The following is a 22225-nucleotide window of genomic DNA, read 5'->3' on the forward strand; positions in this document are numbered from 1 at the left end:
AACTACTATCGACAACTAATCATTTTGTGTCGACAACTAATCATTTTTGTCAACAATATTAAACTATCGACAACTAATCATTTTGTTAACAATACTAAACTGTCGACAACTAATCATTTTGTTAACAATATTAAACTGTCGACAACTAATCATTTTGTTAACAATATTAAACTGTCGACAACTAATCATTTTGTTAACAATATTAAACTGTCGACAACTAAGCATTTCGTTAACAATATTAAACTGTCGACAACTAAGCATTTTGTTAACAATATTAAACTGTCGACAACTAATCATTTTGTTAACAATATTAAACTGTCGACAACTAAGCATTTCGTTAACAATATTAAACTGTCGACAACTAAGCATTTCGTTAACAATATTAAACTGTTGCATTTGTTAACAAATCGACAACTAAGTATTTCATCAACACTGTCGACAACTATTATTAAACTGTCGACAACTAAGCATTTTGTTAACAATATTAAACTGTCGACAACTTTTCGTTCAATCTTAAACTTGTGACAAATTAAGTATTTCATCAACAGTATTAAAATGAACAATTAAATTTTTCGTCAATAATGTTAAACTGGTGACAATTAAGTATTTCACTACAATGAACTGGCTGTAATAAACTATTTTGTCAGCGATTTTAAATAATTAAGTATTTCTACAATAATACACTAGCGACAATTAAGTATATAATACAGTATAAAAAAGATTTTTTAAAATCTTATTAATAATATAAATTTAATGGTTAAAGATTCGGTCAAATGCTATTTTTCAGGATCGTAATCCTAATGGCAATTCATTAATACCTCAATATATATAACAAATTCAATATTACTGTAAGCATAGTACACTTCATAAATTTAATATTGCTTACTAGACAATGCTTTAAATAAACACAATAAACTATTTTACTACAATGTACATTAGATAAAATTAAGTAAAATATTTAATGGTTAGTATATTAACGTTTCTGTGGTAATATATATTGATATGTAAGGACTTGCGCAGTAGTAATATTCCGGTTTGTTTTCATTTGGTATATTCAGTGTTTAAAAGAAACTTAATATGGCCAATTTTGATACAAATAGTAAGATATACGTAAAGACGTTTTGTGTTGTATAAGCCTTATTTAATACATTTCTATAACTTTGAGGATATTTTACTGGTATCTCGTGTTATTTTTGTATAACGGCATTTAAGACAGCTGTAACCTAGCGGTTAGCGTGTCAAACAGAAGACATGTGTTCCAAAATTTGTGGTTGGGAGTGCCATATAAGAGTGGCGCTCGGATCGTGCAATTCAGTCAGACATGAGTGGCCATGAGTAGAATTCAGAAACCAAAAACGGAGACGGAACTGCATTTCTCGAAAGAAATTAAATGTTGACTTCAGTTGATAGAAATCAGGCTTAAGAACTGTAGAACTGTTTATACTGCTGCATGAGAGAGCTCTGGTGGAAAAACACCTTGTCATAGGCTAAGTTCTACACCACTGTCAACGGTCCCTATTATTTCATACTTAACAGTGAGGATTATATAACTAGGGGGCACAAATATAGATTTAGGCAAAATAGAGTGGTTAGTCTATGGAATTGGTTGCTTTCGGGTTTGGCAGATACGTGAATGATAAAGGACTGGCTTTAAATATCTTTTAATAATTTTAGTTCCACTTAGAGGACGGGATAACCGAGATGGACCAACACGTCCCTTGTGTCCCTAAACATTATGCTATCATTTGATATAAACAAACTGTATACTTTTTTTTCATTTTCAGAAAGCTAGAATCCCTTTCACTACTTGTAACTAAGACCGTGACAAAAAGTTTAAAATGTTTATTTATTTCTCACATACTAAGAATAAAACTTTCTTTTTTTGTACCTGCAGACCATACTAGTAAAATTTTATAAAATAAACTGATTCAGACTATGATTTTTAGCCTTGACAGGCTAAAAATTCCGTCTGAATATTTAGTGAAATTTTGATTTGTGTTTATTTTTAAGACACTCTGGTGTTCAACAGGTTAAAAATACGTTATTTTCAACTGAAACAAAGCGACAGAGAAGAAAGTTTCAATTTCTAAAAGTTTTATATGTTAATGTCAGTAAGTTTTATTGTCTATATTTTTATGAATAACCTTTAGTTGATATCACACATTATATATTTCTAAAAGTTTTATATGTTAATATCAGTAAGTTTTATTGTCTATATGTTTATGAATAACCTTTAGTTGATATCACACATTATATATTTCTAAAAGTTTTATGTGTTAATGTCAGTAAGTTTTATTGTCTATATTTTTATGAATAACCTTTAGTTGATATCACACATTATATATTTCTAAAAGTTTTATATGTTAATGTCAGTAAGTTTTATTATCTATATTTTTATGAATAACCTTTAGTTGATATCACACATTATATATTTCTAAAAGATTTATATGTTAATGTCAGTAAGTTTTATTATCTATATTTTTATGAATAACCTTTAGTTGATATCACACATTATATATTTCTAAAAGATTTATATGTTAATGTCAGTAAGTTTTATTATCTATATTTTTATGAATAACCTTTAGTTGATATCACACATTATATATTTCTAAAAGTTTTATGTGTTAATGTCAGTAAGTTTTATTATCTATATGTTTATGAATAACCTTTAGTTGATATCACACATTATATATTTCTAAAAGTTTTATGTGTTAATGTCAGTAAGTTTTATTGTCTATATTTTTATGAATAACCTTTAGTTGATATCACACATTATATATTTCTAAAAGTTTTATATGTTAATGTCAGTAAGTTTCATTATCTATATTTTTATGAATAACCTTTAGTTGATATCACACATTATATATTTCTAAAAGAATTATATGTTAATATCAGTAAGTTTTATTGTCTATATGTTTATGAATAACCTTTAGCTGATATCACACATTATATATTTCTTAGTCATATACAGTATATGCGAAGATTTCCATTTAAATTTCTACGCCATGTACGCATGTGTGGGCCTGTGGAATACCTTCTTTTTGATAATATACGCCCTATGTGACGCCAGCAAGCTTATGATGTTTTCCACCAGGTGAGAAGTTTGGAAATCTGTTGCAATTTATAAGCGGTTTGTATTAAACACTTATTCTTTCTCACCAATGATAAATGTTGGTAAAATATCACGGTTCCAGATTTAATTAATGTTTTCACACAAACGTTTTGTTAACAAATACCAAGAAATTTTATTTTTTGTGTTTTAAAACTGAGAATATGCTTAGCAATATAAACTGAGAAATTAATTTTTTTCACACAAGGCGAGTGCAGTCAGACTTTCAAAATTGTTTACGACAAAAAGCAAAAAAAAAAATGTTTGCCAGAAACAAGTTTGTTTTGTTAAATTGAAAAGACCTGCAAATTTTGGATAAAACTTGTTGAACTAGTTTTTCTTCTATATTAACTAAGATTTTACCTGAAATCTATCTGAACCCGATATTCTATTACCAAAAATAAACAATTATACTTGTCAGGTTTTTTCACTTGATAAGAAATCAGGCTTAAAAACCATGAAAATGGTTTTACTACTGTATGAAAAAGCTCCGATGAAAAACTTCTTGCCATATAGTAAATATCAAATATTCACATAATGTCACAACATGTAATGTTTGTATGTGTCACACGCACTGAAGTTTATACTGCAGGTCTTAATGTTTGATTAGTTTCATGCATACATTATAATATCTTTAGATAATAACGATCTTTGTTTCTAATTTTAATCAAATTTCTAAGTAAGATCTCTCCCTGTAATTAATTAGGTTTTTATAGTGTTGATAACAGTACTTATGTTTTACGTCTCAATAATATCTCTCTCTGTAATTAATTAGGTTTTTATAGTGTTGATAACAATACTTATGTTTTACGTCTCAATAAGATCTTTTTCTGTAATTAATTAGGTTTTTATAGTGTTGATAACAATACTTATGTTTTACGTCCCGGTGTGATCTCTCTCTGTAATTAATTAGATTTTTTTACTGTTGACAACAATACTTATGTTTTACGTCCCGGTATGATCTCTCTCTGTAATTAATTAGGTTTTTATAGTGTTGATAACAATACTTATGTTTTACGTCTCAAAAAGATCTCTCTCTGTAATTAATTAGGTTTTTATACTGTTGATGACAATACTTATGTTTTACGTCCTGGTGTGATCTCTCTCTGTAATTAATTAGATTTTTATACTGTTGACAACAATACTTATGTTTTACGTCCCGGTATGATCTCTCTCTGTAATTAATTAGATTTTTATAGTGTTGATAACAGTACTTATGTTTTACGTCCCGGTATGATCTCTCTCTGTAATTAATTAGATTATTATACTGTTGACAACAATACTTTTGTTTTACGTCCCGGTATGATCTCTCTCTGTAATTAATTAGGTTTTTATAGTGTTGATAACAGTACTTATGTTTTACGTCTCAATAAGATCTCTCTGTAATTAATTAGGTTTTTATAGTGCTGATAACAATACTTATGTTTTACGTCTCAGTAAGATCTCTCTCTGTAATTAACTAGATTTTAATAAGTTAAATTCTTCTCTTTTTGAATGATGTTTGAAATATCAAAGCTCTATCATTTAAAAGTGTGGCTCACTTATAGAGAGCTTTAGTATAATATTTGGATGTAACGCTGAACGTAAAAGATTAGGTTCATGTATGGTATGACAAATATCCAAATTGTATTGGAACGTTTCGTGACTGTTATAAAGGTAGAAGGATATGTGTAGTAAAATAAACCATAACCAGCTTCTGCTATTTACTACGTCTGAAACGCTATTTATTTTTGTGTTATAACAACAGCAACAATTTCTCAGAAATGTTCAAAATTTTACAGAAACTGCTATTAATGTAATGTTTAATAAAGTCCAATTGTGTAGTTCTGTTGTCTGGACAATAAAATGTTTATATTTCAGGTTACAGCTTGGTTAGAATAATTAATCAGTTATTCCTTTGATAATATCTCCTTTGCTTTTAATAATAAAAATTGAAATGTGCTTAAGTTATTTTTCTGTTGTAACAAAAACTTTCGTTTATTACTTTTTTATGCACTCACCATAATCTTAAATCTGGAAGATAAATTGCGCGATTTTGAAATATATTTCCATTTTATAGTGCATTATTATCATCACAGCATGGTAAATACCTTACTTAGATTCTAAAGCTTCGCCATCTTTCGGTGTTTAAAATATAAATTTATTGGTGTATGACGTATGCGTTATCAGTTTTCATTGTTTGAATAAAACCCTCGTTTGTGGAGTGGAAAGTAGTTCGTATGTAGCTGTATGTCCTTTTTTTTTAATTCATTAATATTGGTTAAGACGTTCTACATGTTCTAAGATAACGTGTTAAACGATCTGTTTTATTTCCAGCGCTAGTCAACTTTGGCGATGGACCGCAGTTTCCGACAATGAAAGGCATCTCAAACTGTGCCATTTATTGAATGACTCATTGTTTTTATAAACAGTTTAATACGTGGTTAAAGATGCGTGCATATTAATAAAGCCACTTATGATAACAGAAGGCTCCCCTTCTCTAGAAATATAGTTTTATGAAAACTCAAAGCCATGAACAAATTGTTTAAAGAATCACTTTATTGATGACCAGTAGGTGATCAGTGCCATTTATGCCTGTTACGAGATCCAATGGCACTTTAATATCGCATGCACATCCCACTAATCAATACCGTTCACGTTGTTATGGTAACTCAGTTGTTGAATATAACTAGTCTCTCGTTAATACTAAGCAGTGGAAAGGTCATGGGACGACATGGTTGGGGCAAAGAAGAATTTCAACTTCTCTGGAAGTTCACCATGACCTGCTTCAAATGGTACTCAACTGACAACTTCCAGTCACAAAATAATATGAATTAAACTTTCTACACTGGTGACTTACTTTATGACAAATCCAGAAACATTGGATGACGTTCTAGAGTATGGATGGATAACGTCAAATGAAGCGTCAATTATTGGCTGTTAGTACTTGTTACTGATGAACTCAAACGGTGTACTAGTTGTGCGAGAAAGCAGACGTAGGTGTAAACACACAAACGTTTCTTGGTTCAGGACATTGTAGAGATGGTTTGTCAAGGTGTGGTTTGAAATCAGTATGCATGTCATCCAGAACAGAAGCCTCACTTGTAGTAACGATACAATATACTGATGGAATTAAACCAAACTTCATTTTGGTCGAAGCCAAAGTCCGTCTTCCTCGCTGCTAATATCGAACAGAGAAGATGGTTTGTCCAGTGACATTGCCTGATTCGAACCCTACTGGGCTTTTTCGGTACATCCTAAAAGGGATGATAGCAACTCATCAAATGGTATCCAAGACTATACAAGAAGTTCATTACTCCCTTTCTCAAAAATGGACTTAATTTCCAGATTACCAAGTTAGCGTCCGCTTAATGACTGAATTTCCACAATATATATATTTTTTAGAGGAAAATGGTTTCTGTTATCATCAATTTTTCATTAACGACCCCACCAAACTATTTATTAGTGTGCATACAGGTTAAACTGAACATAAACAGAATTGGTCATTCAGTAACTTATACTACATGAAAATCTTCTTTGTTGCAAACCGTGATCCGTAACGAAAGTTGAGTCGTGTTGTAGTTACTTACAACTGCTCTAGTGCAAGTCCAGTTAAATCACATTGTTATTAAGTTCTAAATAGTAAATATCATATATTGTGATGTAATTAATTTCATTCGAGGTACTTTTGAGAACATTTTCTGTTGGATAATGAAACGAAACTCAGTATTCAGATAAGACGAAGAATTAAAGCATTTTACAAGCCGGAAGTATTCTGTCACAATTACTTCTGTTTATGTTTCTTACAGGTCAACCGAAGAGATATTCGCCTTGTTCATTAGCATTGCTTTCTGCGTTGATGCAGGCAGAGACGTGTATAAAAGTAAGTTTTAGAAAATATTTAATTTCAAGTTTTGTGTTGGGACACGGCGGAAAAATTGGGTATAAGGGCACAGCTATATATTACGCTATTTGCACTCTATCTCCCACAGGGAAAGGAACTCCGAATTTTATCGTTTCAAATCCATAAAATAACCACTGACATCTGGAGGATCATGACGATAATATCTGTCCGGTGTACATTATTGGAAACGAGTGCAGCTTAATGGTTAATGTGTCGAACTACGGACCAGAAGGTTCGCTTTAAGATGCCGTTGAACGCGCTCTGCATTTTCAATTGTGGGTGCATTATAAAAGTTACAGTCAGATCATTTATTCGGCTCAAAGCCTGACAAAACCCTTATGGCGATGTGCGCTTCTGACTAGCTGTTTTCACTATAGTAAGTAGTTCAAAATTAGAAACAGCTACATCTTAATGGCACAAGGGTCACTGTCTAACCCCTGCGCAGATTGAAAATATAAATACTACGACACTGACTAGTTTCTACAGTAAACATCTGTGCCTCAATCACAATTGTGTTTAATTTTTTCTTGGAGGCCTTATTATAAAAACAAATTTTATTGAAGTTAAAGCATTTTATTTACTGTTTAGTACTGGTATGTTCTAGGTTAACATCGCGTATAATATACTGTTCGATACTGGTATGTTCTAGGTTAATATAACGTATAATATAGTGTTTGATACTGGTATGTTCTAGGTTAATATTGTGTATAATATACTGTTTGATACTGGTATGTTCTAGGTTAATATTGTGTATAATATACTGTTTGATACTGGTATGTTCTAGGTTAATATTGTGTATAATATACTGTTTGATACTGGTATGTTCTAGGTTAATATTGTGTATAATATACTGTTTGATACTGGTATGTTCTAGGTTAATATTGTGTATAATATACTGTTTGATACTGGTATGTTCTAGGTTAATATTGTGTATAATATACTGTTTGATACTGGTATGTTCTAGGTTAATATTGTGTATAATATACTGTTTGATAGTGGTATGTTCTAGGTTAATATTGTGTATAATATACTGTTTAGTACTGGTATGTTCTAGGTTAATGTTGTGTATAATATACTGTTTGATACTGGTATGTTCTAGGTTAATATTGTGTATAATATACTGTTTGATACTGGTATGTTCTAGGTTAATATTGTGTATAATATACTGTTTGATACTGGTATGTTCTAGGTTAATATAACGTATAATATACTGTTTGATACTGGTATGTTCTAGGTTAATATTGTGTATAATATACTGTTTGATAGTGGTATGTTCTAGGTTAATATAACGTATAATATACTGTTTGATACTGGTATGTTCTAGGTTAATGTTGTGTATAATATACTGTTTGATACTGGTATGTTCTAGGTTAATGTTGTGTATAATATACTGTTTGATACTGGTATGTTCTAGGTTAATATTGTGTATAATATACTGTTTGATACTGGTATGTTCTAGGTTAATATTGTGTATAATATACTGCTTGATACTGGTATGTTCTAGGTTAATATTGTGTATAATATACTGTTTGATACTGGTATGTTCTAGGTTAATATTGTGTATAATATACTGTTTGATACTGGTATGTTCTAGGTTAATATAATGTATAATATACTGTTTGATACTGGTATGTTCTAGGTTAATATTGTGTATAATATACTGTTTGATAGTGGTATGTTCTAGGTTAATGTTGTGTATAATATACTGTTTGATACTGGTATGTTCTAGGTTAATATTGTGTATAATATACTGTTTGATACTGGTATGTTCTAGGTTAATATTGTTATAATGTACTGTTTGATACTGGTATGTTCTAGGTTAATATTGTGTATAATATACTGTTTGATAGTGGTATGTTCTAGGTTAATATTGTGTATAATATACTGTTTGATACTGGTATGTTCTAGGTTAATATTGTTATAATATACTGTTTGATACTGGTATGTTCTAGGTTAATATTGTGTATAATATACTGTTTGATAGTGGTATGTTCTAGGTTAATATTGTGTATAATATACTGTTTGATACTGGTATGTTCTAGGTTAATATAACGTATAATATAGTGTTTGATACTGGTATGTTCTAGGTTAATATTGTGTATAATATACTGTTTGATACTGGTATGTTCTAGGTTAATGTTGTGTATAATATACTGTTTGATACTGGTATGTTCTAGGTTAATATTGTGTATAATATACTGTTTGATACTGGTATGTTCTAGGTTAATATTGTGTATAATATACTGTTTGATACTGGTATGTTCTAGGTTAATATTGTGTATAATATACTGTTTGATACTGGTATGTTCTAGGTTAATATTGTGTATAATATACTGTTTGATAGTGGTATGTTCTAGGTTAATGTTGTGTATAATATACTGTTTGATACTGGTATGTTCTAGGTTAATATTGTGTATAATATACTGTTTGATACTGGTATGTTCTAGGTTAATATTGTGTATAATATACTGTTTGATACTGGTATGTTCTTGGTTAATATAACGTATAATATAGTGTTTGATAGTGGTATGTTCTAGGTTAATATTGTGTATAATATACTGTTTGATACTGGTATGTTCTAGGTTAATATAACGTATAATATACTGTTTGATACTGGTATGTTCTAGGTTAATATTGTGTATAATATACTGTTTGATAGTGGTATGTTCTAGGTTAATATTGTGTATAATATACTGTTTGATACTGGTATGTTCTAGGTTAATATTGTGTATAATATAGTGTTTGATACTGGTATGTTCTTGGTTAATATAACGTATAATATACTGTTTGATACTGGTATGTTCTAGGTTAATGTTGTGTATAATATACTGTTTGATACTGGTATGTTCTAGGTTAATATTGTGTATAATATACTGTTTGATACTGGTATGTTCTAGGTTAATATTGTGTATAATATACTGTTTGATACTGGTATGTTCTAGGTTAATATTGTGTATAATATACTGTTTGATACTGGTATGTTCTAGGTTAATATTGTGTATAATATACTGTTTGATAGTGGTATGTTCTAGGTTAATGTTGTGTATAATATACTGTTTGATACTGGTATGTTCTAGGTTAATATTGTGTATAATATACTGTTTGATACTGGTATGTTCTAGGTTAATATTGTGTATAATATACTGTTTGATACTGGTATGTTCTTGGTTAATATAACGTATAATATAGTGTTTGATAGTGGTATGTTCTAGGTTAATATTGTGTATAATATACTGTTTGATACTGGTATGTTCTAGGTTAATATAACGTATAATATACTGTTTGATACTGGTATGTTCTAGGTTAATATTGTGTATAATATACTGTTTGATACTGGTATGTTCTAGGTTAATGTTGTGTATAATATACTGTTTGATACTGGTATGTTCTAGGTTAATATTGTGTATAATATACTGTTTGATACTGGTATGTTCTTGGTTAATATAACGTATAATATACTGTTTGATACTGGTATGTTCTAGGTTAATATTGTGTATAATATACTGTTTGATACTGGTATGTTCTAGGTTAATATAACGTATAATATACTGTTTGATACTGGTATGTTCTAGGTTAATATTGTGTATAATATACTGCTTGATACTGGTATGTTCTAGGTTAATATTGTGTATAATATACTGTTTGATACTGGTATGTTCTAGGTTAATATTGTGTATAATATACTGTTTGATACTGGTATGTTCTAGGTTAATATTGTGTATAATATACTGTTTGATACTGGTATGTTCTAGGTTAATATAACGTATAATATACTGTTTGATACTGGTATGTTCTAGGTTAATATTGTGTATAATATACTGTTTGATAGTGGTATGTTCTAGGTTAATGTTGTGTATAATATACTGTTTGATACTGGTATGTTCTAGGTTAATATTGTGTATAAGTATAATATACTGTTTGATACTGGTATGTTCTAGGTTAATGTTGTGTATAATATACTGTTTGATACTGGTATGTTCTAGGTTAATATTGTGTATAATATACTGTTTGATACTGGTATGTTCTAGGTTAATATTGTGTATAATATACTGTTTGATAGTGGTATGTTCTAGGTTAATGTTGTGTATAATATACTGTTTGATATTGGTATGTTCTAGGTTAATGTTGTGTATAATATACTGTTTGATACTGGTATGTTCTAGGTTAATATTGTGTATAATATACTGTTTGATAGTGGTATGCTCTAGGTTAATGTTGTGTATAATATACTGTTTGATACTGGTATGTTCTAGGTTAATATTGTGTATAATATACTGTTTGATACTGGTATGTTCTAGGTTAATATTGTGTATAATATACTGTTTGATACTGGTATGTTCTAGGTTAATATTGTGTATAATATACTGTTTGATACTGGTATGTTCTAGGTTAATGTTGCCTAAAGTATTCGAGTTTAAAGCTTTAAGCGACTTCAGATATTTGCAGTATTTCATTACTTATTTGAGTTGCAACACATAGTACTCTTATGGTTAATGTGTCGAACGTTAAAGCAAAACTCACGAGCTGCTGTAAAGTGTGTCACGCTTTTCTTATTAACACCACAACTCTTCTGTAGGTGTTAAGGTATTAAGTTGGTTTTATATGTCACTGGTTATAAAACGTTTCTGCATATAAGAAATACTCCAGCGAGTGTACATGTGAAGATTAAATTATCACTACCTTTAAAACTTCGAGCGTCAAGTTCGAGAACTAAAATACTGTATATTTATCTCGTGTTTTAAAATTGATATTTACCAATTTCTCCGGAGAACTATATAGTTTTAAAAGTAAGATTACTACAGGGGGAGTTAAGAAACCGAATTATTTTCCTCTACAAAGATGAAGACATCTTTAAGCAAACAAAAGCTTTTTGTGGCATTGGCGTTACACGACTCAGGTAAACTTACTGATTTGGTTTTTAATGAGTTGGTAAAAACGAAGCTACCATAACGTACTCATTTCCATGTGGCAGAGTTATTCGATGTTTCTAATTGTCGGTATTTAGATCCTTTGGGTGGACCTGGGAGGGTCTCTAAATCTCTCTCTAGTTGTTTGGGTATATAAATTTGTATACCCGGAGGGTCAGGTACACTAGACCTCTTCCTCCTTCCTTTTCATTGCTAGAGTGGACTTATTAGTATATTTAAAGTAAATACATGAGGGCCAAAGTGATGAGCATAACTCAGGCCCTTTTAAGGCAATGTCCATGTATATTGTTCTTTCAGATTGTCAAAGTCTGGAACATAGGTGGCCTGTTTTATTTTAGCACTAGTGTATATATATATATTATTTATTTATATTTATTATTACTTTTTATTGCTTTGTATTTATTTGTTTAATACTTAATTTTATCTTAATGATCTGATGTACAAGTTTATCGGGGAGAGGTGTTTAGGACTCTCTTCATCATATATGCAATATCTGTCGAGTTCGTATAACAACTCATTTTTTCTCCAATTTTTATCGAAATATTTTATTGTACTATGGAGAAGTATATCTGGTATTGTTTGTGTATTAGAGTATTTGTGTACGAACTTTGAGGAAGTGGTTTTGGGTACTCTATATGCTGTTGTAATGTATTTTGTAATGTTTGTAGTTTGGTTTGAAGTTGTTTTTTACTTGGTTTAATCCATGCAGGAGCTGCATAGTTTGTTACTGGTCTTGTATATGTTTCGTATATTTAATGATGTTTTCTGGTGTTGTTCTATAATATTTACCAGTTAAACTCCTAGCATAGTTTATTCTTCGCCAAATTTTAATTTTTGTGTTATTTACATGTTTTATCCAGGTAGCTTTAGAATCATATGTTAGTCCTAAACATTTTGCAGATGTAGCAGTCTGGAGAAGCTCTCCGTTCATGTAAAGCTGGGGTTGAACTTTTTGATGTTTCGTTGATTTTGAAAATATTGCTAATTGTGTCTATGCTATATATATTTTTCTTATGTATTTTTGGGAGTATTCACTTATTCTGTTTAGTTGTGGTTGTGCATTAGTGGCTCTGGGAGGATCAATTGCCTCGTTTGTTTGTTTAGAATTTCGCGCAAAGCTACTCAAGGGCTATTTGCGATAGCCCTCCCTAATTTAGCAGTTTAAGACTAGAGGGAAAGCAACTAGTCATCACCATCCACCGCCAACTCTTGGCTACTCTTTTATCAACAAATAGTGATATCTACCGTCACATTATAACGCCCCCACCGCTGAAAGGGCGAGCATGTTTGGTATGACGGGGAGTCGAACCCGTGACCTCCAGATTACGAGTGGAGCATCGTAACCTCTTGGTTATGTCGGTCCCCAGTTGCTCTGACATAAGTAGAAAATATTCCAACTAGATTGTGGTAATATGTTAAATAGGATTTTATTTTGCCAAAACGTTGACCAAAACATTTTCTTTTACAGGTATTTTACGCATGGAATCCTTTGTCTCAGATAACTTTATTTGCAATATCTTCCTTGTAGTATTGTATCTTAAAAACGTAAGCAGAAATAGTCCAGAATCAGTGATTCGAAAAATTAATCTATACTTTATGATGTGACGAGTGTTTAACATTATTTTCAGGGTCACACTTTTAATATCAATATATTATAACACATCCAAGTGGACAGAAAATTATATTGGTTTATTTTACAGTTAGAACTGCTTAAGTTCCTATGATTTCGATGCTTAGTTTTAATAACGGTGTACTAATTTATCCAAACACTTCATTCTTACAGACTTTCAGAAGTATTACTACGCGCCGGCGTGTATGGAACAAGAATCTTCCCTTTCTCAACTCTCGGATTGGCTAGGTAACTCCACCAATAAGAGCTCTCAGGCATTAATAACGTTGCAAGACTGCAAGCGAGAGAATAGTCTTCTGTTCTTGTTGTTGATGTTCGGCACCGTCTGGCTTGCAGTGTCACTGTACAACTTCAATAAAACGTAAGTATTGCTGCCTATAGTAATTAGTATAGTACATGTGATCTAATTTATTGGTTAAAATTAACATTTGTTTACGTTATTTTTTCATTTAATTTTAATTTTATAGCGCGTTCATTTGTTGACTTGAAGTAACTCATTCATATCCTTATCTATTGCTGTGTTTTAATCCAACAATAAATTAACAGTAGTGATGAACGTAACAAATAATAATTCCCGCAGAAGGCCTATCTGCTAGACATAATTATTTTCACCTTCTTAAGTGTTTATGCGTGTTTTCTTACAATCGATCGAGGCAATTCTTCCGCTGTTTGTAAATTTCCTAAACAAGAAAGATGATGTTTGATGCCACTTGATGTCGCATAACCCGGTTTTCAATGAAGGTAGTAACCCGGGTTAATTGAATTTTCACCAACAAGAACCAATAGCTAACAGCTCTGAAGGAACTCGAAGTATTCAAACAAACACATTCAAATAAAAAACGCCCGGCATGGCCAGGTGGTTAAGGCACTCGACTCGTAATCAGAAGATCACGGGTTCGCATGCCCGTCACACCAAACGTGCTCATCCTTTCAGCCGTGGCGGCGTTATAATGTAACGGTCAATCCAACTATTCGTTGGTAAAAGAGTAGCCCAAGAGTTGAGAGTGGATGGTGATGACTTGCTGCCTTTCCTCTAGTCTTACACTGCTAAATTAGGGACGGCTAACGCAGATAGCCCTCGTGTAGCTTTGCGCGAAATTCAAAAAACAAACCGAATCAAATAGAAAATCATTTTATGTTAGTTAATTAACAATTTTGTTCTGTTTGTTTCATTATTAACACTTTTATTGGAACCGTTGTGATCGTCCTATATAAGAATTTTTTACTTAGATCAGATCAAACTATCAATACAGATCAGAACTAAAAGGTAACCCGTCTTTGAATATTCACTGTAGCAACAACTTCATACACTTATTGAAGGTAACATTTGCAGGTATTCACTACTCACTAGGTGATTTTCTTCAAAATCATTACGAAAATTTTATTTATTTATATTATCTTTCATCGTGTAAACCTGTACAGAAATGTTACACAGTAAAAACCTATCTAAGCCGGAAACTGCACAGGGCGAATACGTGTACAAGTCGGAAATATAAACATTTTATAGCATTATCTTAAGATTTCTGTTTTAATGGCCCTCTATATGGCGGAACCTGCGTACGCGGACGGAAAACTATCTTTCACCAAACTTGTCTGTCAACAATTAGGCAATTAGGCTTAGAACCTGAGTTAGGCGAAAAAAATGTTTTTGATTAAATATTAATTTCTTATTTAATTAATAATTTCTTTAAATATTACTAAATTATTGTTCAATTAATAATTTCTTTAAATATTACTAAATTATTGTTCAATTAATAAGTTCTTTAAATATTAATAAATTATTGGACATTTTGTTACAGTAAATATTTGTTAAATATATTCTGTTATTTTTCTGCCGTCATTATTCTGGAGGTCGCTATTCGAAAGAACGATTGACTGTACTTTTTGTCGCATTTGATGATGGAAAACTAGATAAACCTTGGTAATAAGTAAAAGTGAAAATCCGCACTGTTTCAGAAACTTAAGGAAGAATCAACTTCCCGTGGAATGGAAAGCGAATAATAAAACATGGATGATAAGTGCTATATTCGAGGAATTTTTGAACAAATTAAACAAAAGAATGGAAAATAGATTGGAATATTCTACTTTTCCTATATAATGTAACTTGTCACCCAATTGTTCAACTTTCATATGTTCTGCCTCCATGTACAACATCAGTTCTACAGCCACCAGATAATGGAATTATACAGTGTATAAAATTGAAATACAGAAAATTGATGCTTCAGCATATTATTGTAAACATGGACGACTGTAAGAAAGCATCTGAAATTACCATGAAAATTGATGTGTTAGATATAATTGCATTTTAAAGTCATTCAATCAAATGCGTAATAAAGTGCTTTCGAAACTGTGGATTTGTTCTGATAATGACGGAGATTGTGGAGAAGTTGTTTGTTATGACGATTCTAGTGAAATCCAAACTCTGATTGAGAAGATTGATACAGATGATTCTGTGAACACAAAGTTTTGTGAACGTTGACAAGAATGTTTTAACAGAAACTACTGAAATTGATTTAAAATCTATAATACAATCTCGAGATGGTAACAGTGTGAGAGATTCAGAAGGTGAACAAAATGGAAACGATAGTGAGGAAATAGAAACTCCTACTTCATCACAAGTGTTAAGTTATATTAATGTTATTAAATTGTATGCAAATATGAAGGGGGAAAATGAACTCCATGAAAAGGCCGTAGAATTAGCGTTTTCTTTTAACCGCATGAGAAAGACCATTAAAAACGAAACAGTTGAAATTGGACACTTTCTTCAAATAAATTTCATTAAGATTTTGTGTACTTATGTATATTTTAAATGTCTATTTTTGGTTTTATTCTAATAAATATAACATAAACAGTAGAATAACTTTATTCACAAACATCTTACTTCCATTGAGTCAAGCAAGTATAACGTTCCTCTTGAAACTTATATATAATTATAGAAATGCATGTCCACCGTCTAAGCCGGAAATTTTACTCTGTCCCGTGCAATTCCGCCTTAGACAGGTTTTACTGTATTTAGAGGGCCGTACGCTTGCAAGTACTTTTCGTTAGGCTTAAGTCACAGATCACCTTGAGGCCTGGCATGGCCAAGCGTGTTAAGGCGTTCGACTCGTAATCCGAGGGTCGCGGATTCGAATGCCTATTGCATCAAACATGCTTGCCCTTTCAGTCGTGGAAGTGTTATAATGCTATGATCAATCCCACTATTCGTTGGTAAAAGAGTTGCCCAAGAGTTGGCGGTAGGTGATGATGACTAGTTGCCTTCCCTCTAGTCTTACACTGCTAAATTAGGGACGGCTAGCACAGATAGCCCTCGAGTAGCTTTGTGCGAAATTTGGAAAACAAACAGATCGCCTTCTTTTGTTTAAATTATATTTTAATCTAATAATAATTAGTACGAAGTTGGTGGACTGAGGGAAAAGCAGATATTTATGTTCTGTTGAAGTTGGGTGAGGTTGTATTGCTAACTGCCATTTTTATATTTCAGACCTTACCTTCAGGCAAGTAAACGGGAAATGTTAGCAGACTACGCCTTACCAGTAGCTGTAATATCCTTAAGTTTCGTCGGATCCTTCGTCTTCCAGGACATTCAAAGTATGAACATGTTGTTTTCGTGCGTTTTAAATGTATTACTTGACGATAAGGAAAAAAAAACAAACAAAGTGTTATTACCAGTTTTAGAATACCGTTTTGTTATAAACACTAATTGTTATTGTGACCGAAATTTTAAAACTTTCTACCAAATCAAAAACAAAAGGACTGTTATATTACTGTACTGTACTTAAAGCTCCTGAAACAGATAGTATTACCACTGAATCATTCTACAGATGGCGCTGCTTTGAACACTTTCAGAACAAAGATGATGCAATTAATTAGCAGCAGCCAAGTACCCAGACTTAAACTGTGTCAGTCATTTAGAATGTCTTTGCCAGTTGAAACGTTAATCAAGAGATTATTGAGTTGATGTTGTATGCTATAAAAACTTTAAATGATATTAAGACATCGATTTGCAGTATATTACATAGTATTCAGTAATGGTTTACATCTGTTATGACTAAATAAAACACATTTTAGTCTATCCTGTTTGGTTGATATGCGTTCTTCTCAGTAAATTTTTCCTTATTGTTTTCTCTTAATTTTTAGTTTAATATTGTGTTTCAGAAATACACCTTGCAAGATTTCTTTTAAACTATTGCAGTAATTGTTATAAAAACACATTACACTGACTTTTATTGATGTTTCGTTATTATTACCAGTTTCTGTTTATAAAAACCACGTGGAAAATAGTATTTCACTTAAACAATATGGGATGGTTAGTAATTATAAGTAGTTGATAAATAAAAACATCAACACGGAGGATTGGGTATAACATTATATTAAAACGATTTTGACTATGCAAATCAACAGGTTACGTTATATAAAGTTGTGGTTCGAACAGAATGTATCACAACTACATCATTACATTGTTTGTTATTTTGTAAGTAGTGTGATGCCACGGAAAATTTATTGCTTTTTAAGAGAGGTAGGGGGTAACTGCCCTCTCCGATGTAAAATATTCACATTCTGAAATCATGAAAATGGGTTCAGGTCGGGGACTTAGATTTTTCAAAAGAGGAATGCCCTTGGAATTACATAGAAAGTGGAGGACAAAAGAATATACATCTAGTTTGGGTGCAGAGCCGTCCAGAAAAAGACCTTTAACAATTTGTATTGCGCGACATTTTATGACAGGCGAGAGTTCACAAACACTTCAGTGGCAAAAGCCGTTCATGTGCCCCAAGCAACAATGTAATAAAGAAGTAGAGCCATTTGATAAAACCGACACAAGTTGTTTTCACAAAGTAGCCGTTCACTTTTCGTATAGCCCATGCAGCTGTAGAATTAAGAGTATTCACTCTATTCAATGCAAAGACTATTATTTAAGTCGCCACACGCAATGCCTATGAATTTATGCATGATTGTATTATTTAAATGGGTATTGGGAAACTAGTATTCCTACACTAGATAGATTATAGAAACCATTAAGGTAGGAGGGGTGTGCTTTGAGCAAGACTGCTTTATGAAGGAGCCTTTCACAATGGAAGCTACGCCGCAGAACTGTTATCAAAATGCACTGTTGTCAAATATAATACGACTGTATGTGACGAGACTCCAAAGCCGTTTTAGTATAAAGCATTTGTTGCTTTCTTAGAACAAAGCTACACAGTGGGCACCTCGTCCACTGCGGGAAATCGAGTTTCGTATTTTAACAATGTAAGTTTGTAACTACTTTATGGGAAACATAATGTACTCAGCCTCTATTGTGCAAAAATAAATTATTATTTTCTCGTCTATGAACCTGTTTCCTCAGCGTTTTTACCTTCCTTTATAAATTTTCTGCATAAAAACTAGAAACTGCGCCTTTAAATAATAATTAGAAAGAAATATGACTCACATCGGCATAAACTAAACTAGAATTATTATTTTTAGTTTATATGAGTCCTAAACAAATATCCCGATATTATTTTTTCTGATGCTGTGAAATCAACTTTTCAAGTGCTTGCAGTTATATACAAGTACACTGTGAAACAAAAATGTGGTTTACACCATTATAATTTCATTAATATTTCGTGTTTTGATTCTTTTGATTCTTTTATTTTATAAATAATGAATATTTTAAATGCGTTTTATAACATTAAAAAATTACTTTTCTGGAATATATGTTTTCTTCCTTTGTTGAAGCTCATGAAATTTTAACCTTGTGTTATACACTCGATAATTAATATTCTTCGAAAAGTAAGGACAGCCTGTGATTAATTGGTTGTTAGATTTGTGTCTCCAAACAATTGCGATGTACTCATATTTTGCTATTGTCCCCGCTGAATTTTCTTATAACTTGCTAAAATAGATAAAACGATCAATGTGTACATTTCTTCAGCGTTCATTATAATGAAATTCGTCATACACACTTAAGATGTTTCTTGTATATTCCAGAAGTATGTTGGAATAGTTAAGATGTTATATTGTATTTTCCAGAAGTATGTTGGAATAGTTAAGATGTTATATTGTATTTTCCAGAAGTGTGTTGGAATAGTTAAGATGTTATATTGTATTTTCCAGAAGTATGTTGGAATAGTTAAGATGTTATATTGTATTTTCCAGAAGTATGTTGGAATAGTTAAGATGTTATATTGTATTTTCCAGAAGTATGTTGGAATAGTTAAGATGTTATATTGTATTTTCCAGAAGTATGTTGGAATAGTTAAGATGTTATATTGTATTTTCCAGAAGTATGTTGGAATAGTTAAGATGTTATATTGTATTTTCCAGAAGTATGTTGGAATAGTTAAGATGTATTTTGTATTTTCCAGAAGTATGTTGGAATAGTTAAGATGTTATATTGTATTTTCCAGAAGTATGTTGGAATAGTTAAGATGTTATATTGTATTTTCCAGAAGTATGTTGGAATAGTTAAGATGTTATATTGTATATTCCAGAAGTATGTTGGAATAGTTAAGATGTTATATTGTATTTTCCAGAAGTATGTGGGAATAGTTAAGATGTTATATTGTATTTTCTAGAAGTATGTTGGAATAGTTAAGATGTTATATTGTATTTTCCAGAAGTATGTTGGAATAGTTAAGATGTTATATTGTTTTTTCCAGAAGTATGTTGGAATAGTTAAGATGTTATATTGTATTTTCCAGAAGTATGTTGGAATAGTTAAGATGTTATATTGTATTTTCCAGAAGTATGTTGGAATAGTTAAGATGTATTTTGTATATTCCAGAAGTATGTTGGAATAGTTAAGATGTATTTTGTATATTCCAGAAGTATGTTGGAATAGTTAAGATGTTATATTGTATATTCCAGAAGTATGTTGGAATAGTTAAGATGTTATATTGTATTTTCCAGAAGTATGTGGGAATAGTTAAGATGTTATATTGTATTTTCCAGAAGTATGTTGGAATAGTTAAGATGTTATATTGTATATTCCAGAAGTATGTTGGAATAGTTAAGATGTTATATTGTATTTTCCAGAAGTATGTTGGAATAGTTAAGATGTTATATTGTATTTTCCAGAAGTATGTTGGAATAGTTAAGATGTTATATTGTATTTTCCAGAAGTATGTTGGAATAGTTAAGATGTTATATTGTATATTCCAGAAGTATGTTGGAATAGTTAAGATGTATTTTGTATATTCCAGAAGTATGTTGGAATAGTTAAGATGTTATATTGTATATTCCAGAAGTATGTTGGAATAGTTAAGATGTTATATTGTATTTTCCAGAAGTATGTTGGAATAGTTAAGATGTTATATTGTATTTTCCAGAAGTATGTTGGAATAGTTAAGATGTTATATTGTATATTCCAGAAGTATGTTGGAATAGTTAAGATGTTATATTGTATTTTCCAGAAGTATGTTGGAATAGTTAAGATGTTATATTGTATTTTCCAGAAGTATGTTGGAATAGTTAAGATGTTATATTGTATTTTCCAGAAGTATGTTGGAATAGTTAAGATGTATTTTGTATTTTCCAGAAGTATGTTGGAATAGTTAAGATGTTATTTTGTATATTCCAGAAGTATGTTGGAATAGTTAAGATGTTATATTGTATTTTCCAGAAGTATGTGGGAATAGTTAAGATGTTATTTTGTATTTTCCAGAAGTATGTTGGAATAGTTAAGATGTTATATTGTATTTTCCAGAAGTATGTTGGAATAGTTAAGATGTTATATTGTGTTTTCCAGAAGTATGTGGGAATAGTTAAGATGTATTTTGTATATTTCAAAAGTATGTTGGAATAGTTAAGATGTTATATTGTATTTTCCAGAAGTATGTGGAATAGTTAAGATGTTATATTGTATTTTCCCAGCTACGTGGGAATAGTTAAGATGTTATATTGTATCTCCAGCTACGTGGAATAGTTAAGATGTTATATTGTATTTTCCAGAAGTATGTTGGAATAGATAAGATGTTATATTGTATTTTCCCAGTATGTTGGAATAGTTAAGATGTTATATTGTATTTTCCAGCTACGTTGGAATAGTTAAGATGTTATATTGTATTTTCCAGAAGTATGTTGGAATAGTTAAGATGTTATATTGTATTTTCCAGAAGCATGTGGGAATAGTTAAGATGTTATATTGTATTTTCCAGAAGCATGTGGGAATAGTTAAGATGTTATATTGTATTTTCCAGAAGTATGTTGGAATAGTTAAGATGTTATATTGTATTTTCCAGAAGTATGTTGGAATAGATAAGATGTTATATTGTATTTTCCAGAAGTATGTTGGAATAGTTAAGATGTTATATTGTATTTTCCAGAAGTATGTTGGAATAGTTAAAATGTTATATTGTATTTTCCAGAAGTATGTTGGAATAGTTAAGATGTTATATTGTATTTTCCAGAAGCATGTGGGAATAGTTAAGATGTTATATTGTATTTTCCAGAAGCATGTGGGAATAGTTAAGATGTTATATTGTATTTTCCAGAAGTATGTTGGAATAGTTAAGATGTATTTTGTATATTCCAGAAGTATGTTGGAATAGTTAAGATGTTATATTGTATATTCCAGAAGTATGTTGGAATAGTTAAGATGTTATATTGTATTTTCCAGAAGTATGTTGGAATAGTTAAGATGTTATATTGTATTTTCCAGAAGTGTGTTGAAATAGTTAAGATGTTATATTGTA

The 22225-nt window shown here is 30.8% G+C and overlaps 1 protein-coding gene across 1 annotated transcript in view; it reads left to right on the forward strand.

The window, feature by feature from the left end:
* Positions 1-22225, forward strand: part of LOC143223664 (solute carrier family 4 member 11-like) — a 151935-nt gene that overhangs the window by 122623 nt on the left and 7087 nt on the right. Inside the window, exons 10-13 of the mRNA XM_076451912.1 lie at positions 2962-3094; positions 6898-6971; positions 13704-13911; positions 17035-17141. Coding sequence (XP_076308027.1) covers positions 2962-3094; positions 6898-6971; positions 13704-13911; positions 17035-17141 — 522 coding nt within the window. The remainder of the gene's footprint in view (positions 1-2961; positions 3095-6897; positions 6972-13703; positions 13912-17034; positions 17142-22225) is intronic.

Source organism: Tachypleus tridentatus, chromosome 8, assembly GCF_004210375.1.
Source record: "Tachypleus tridentatus isolate NWPU-2018 chromosome 8, ASM421037v1, whole genome shotgun sequence".
NCBI classification, from domain to species: domain Eukaryota; kingdom Metazoa; phylum Arthropoda; class Merostomata; order Xiphosura; family Limulidae; genus Tachypleus; species Tachypleus tridentatus.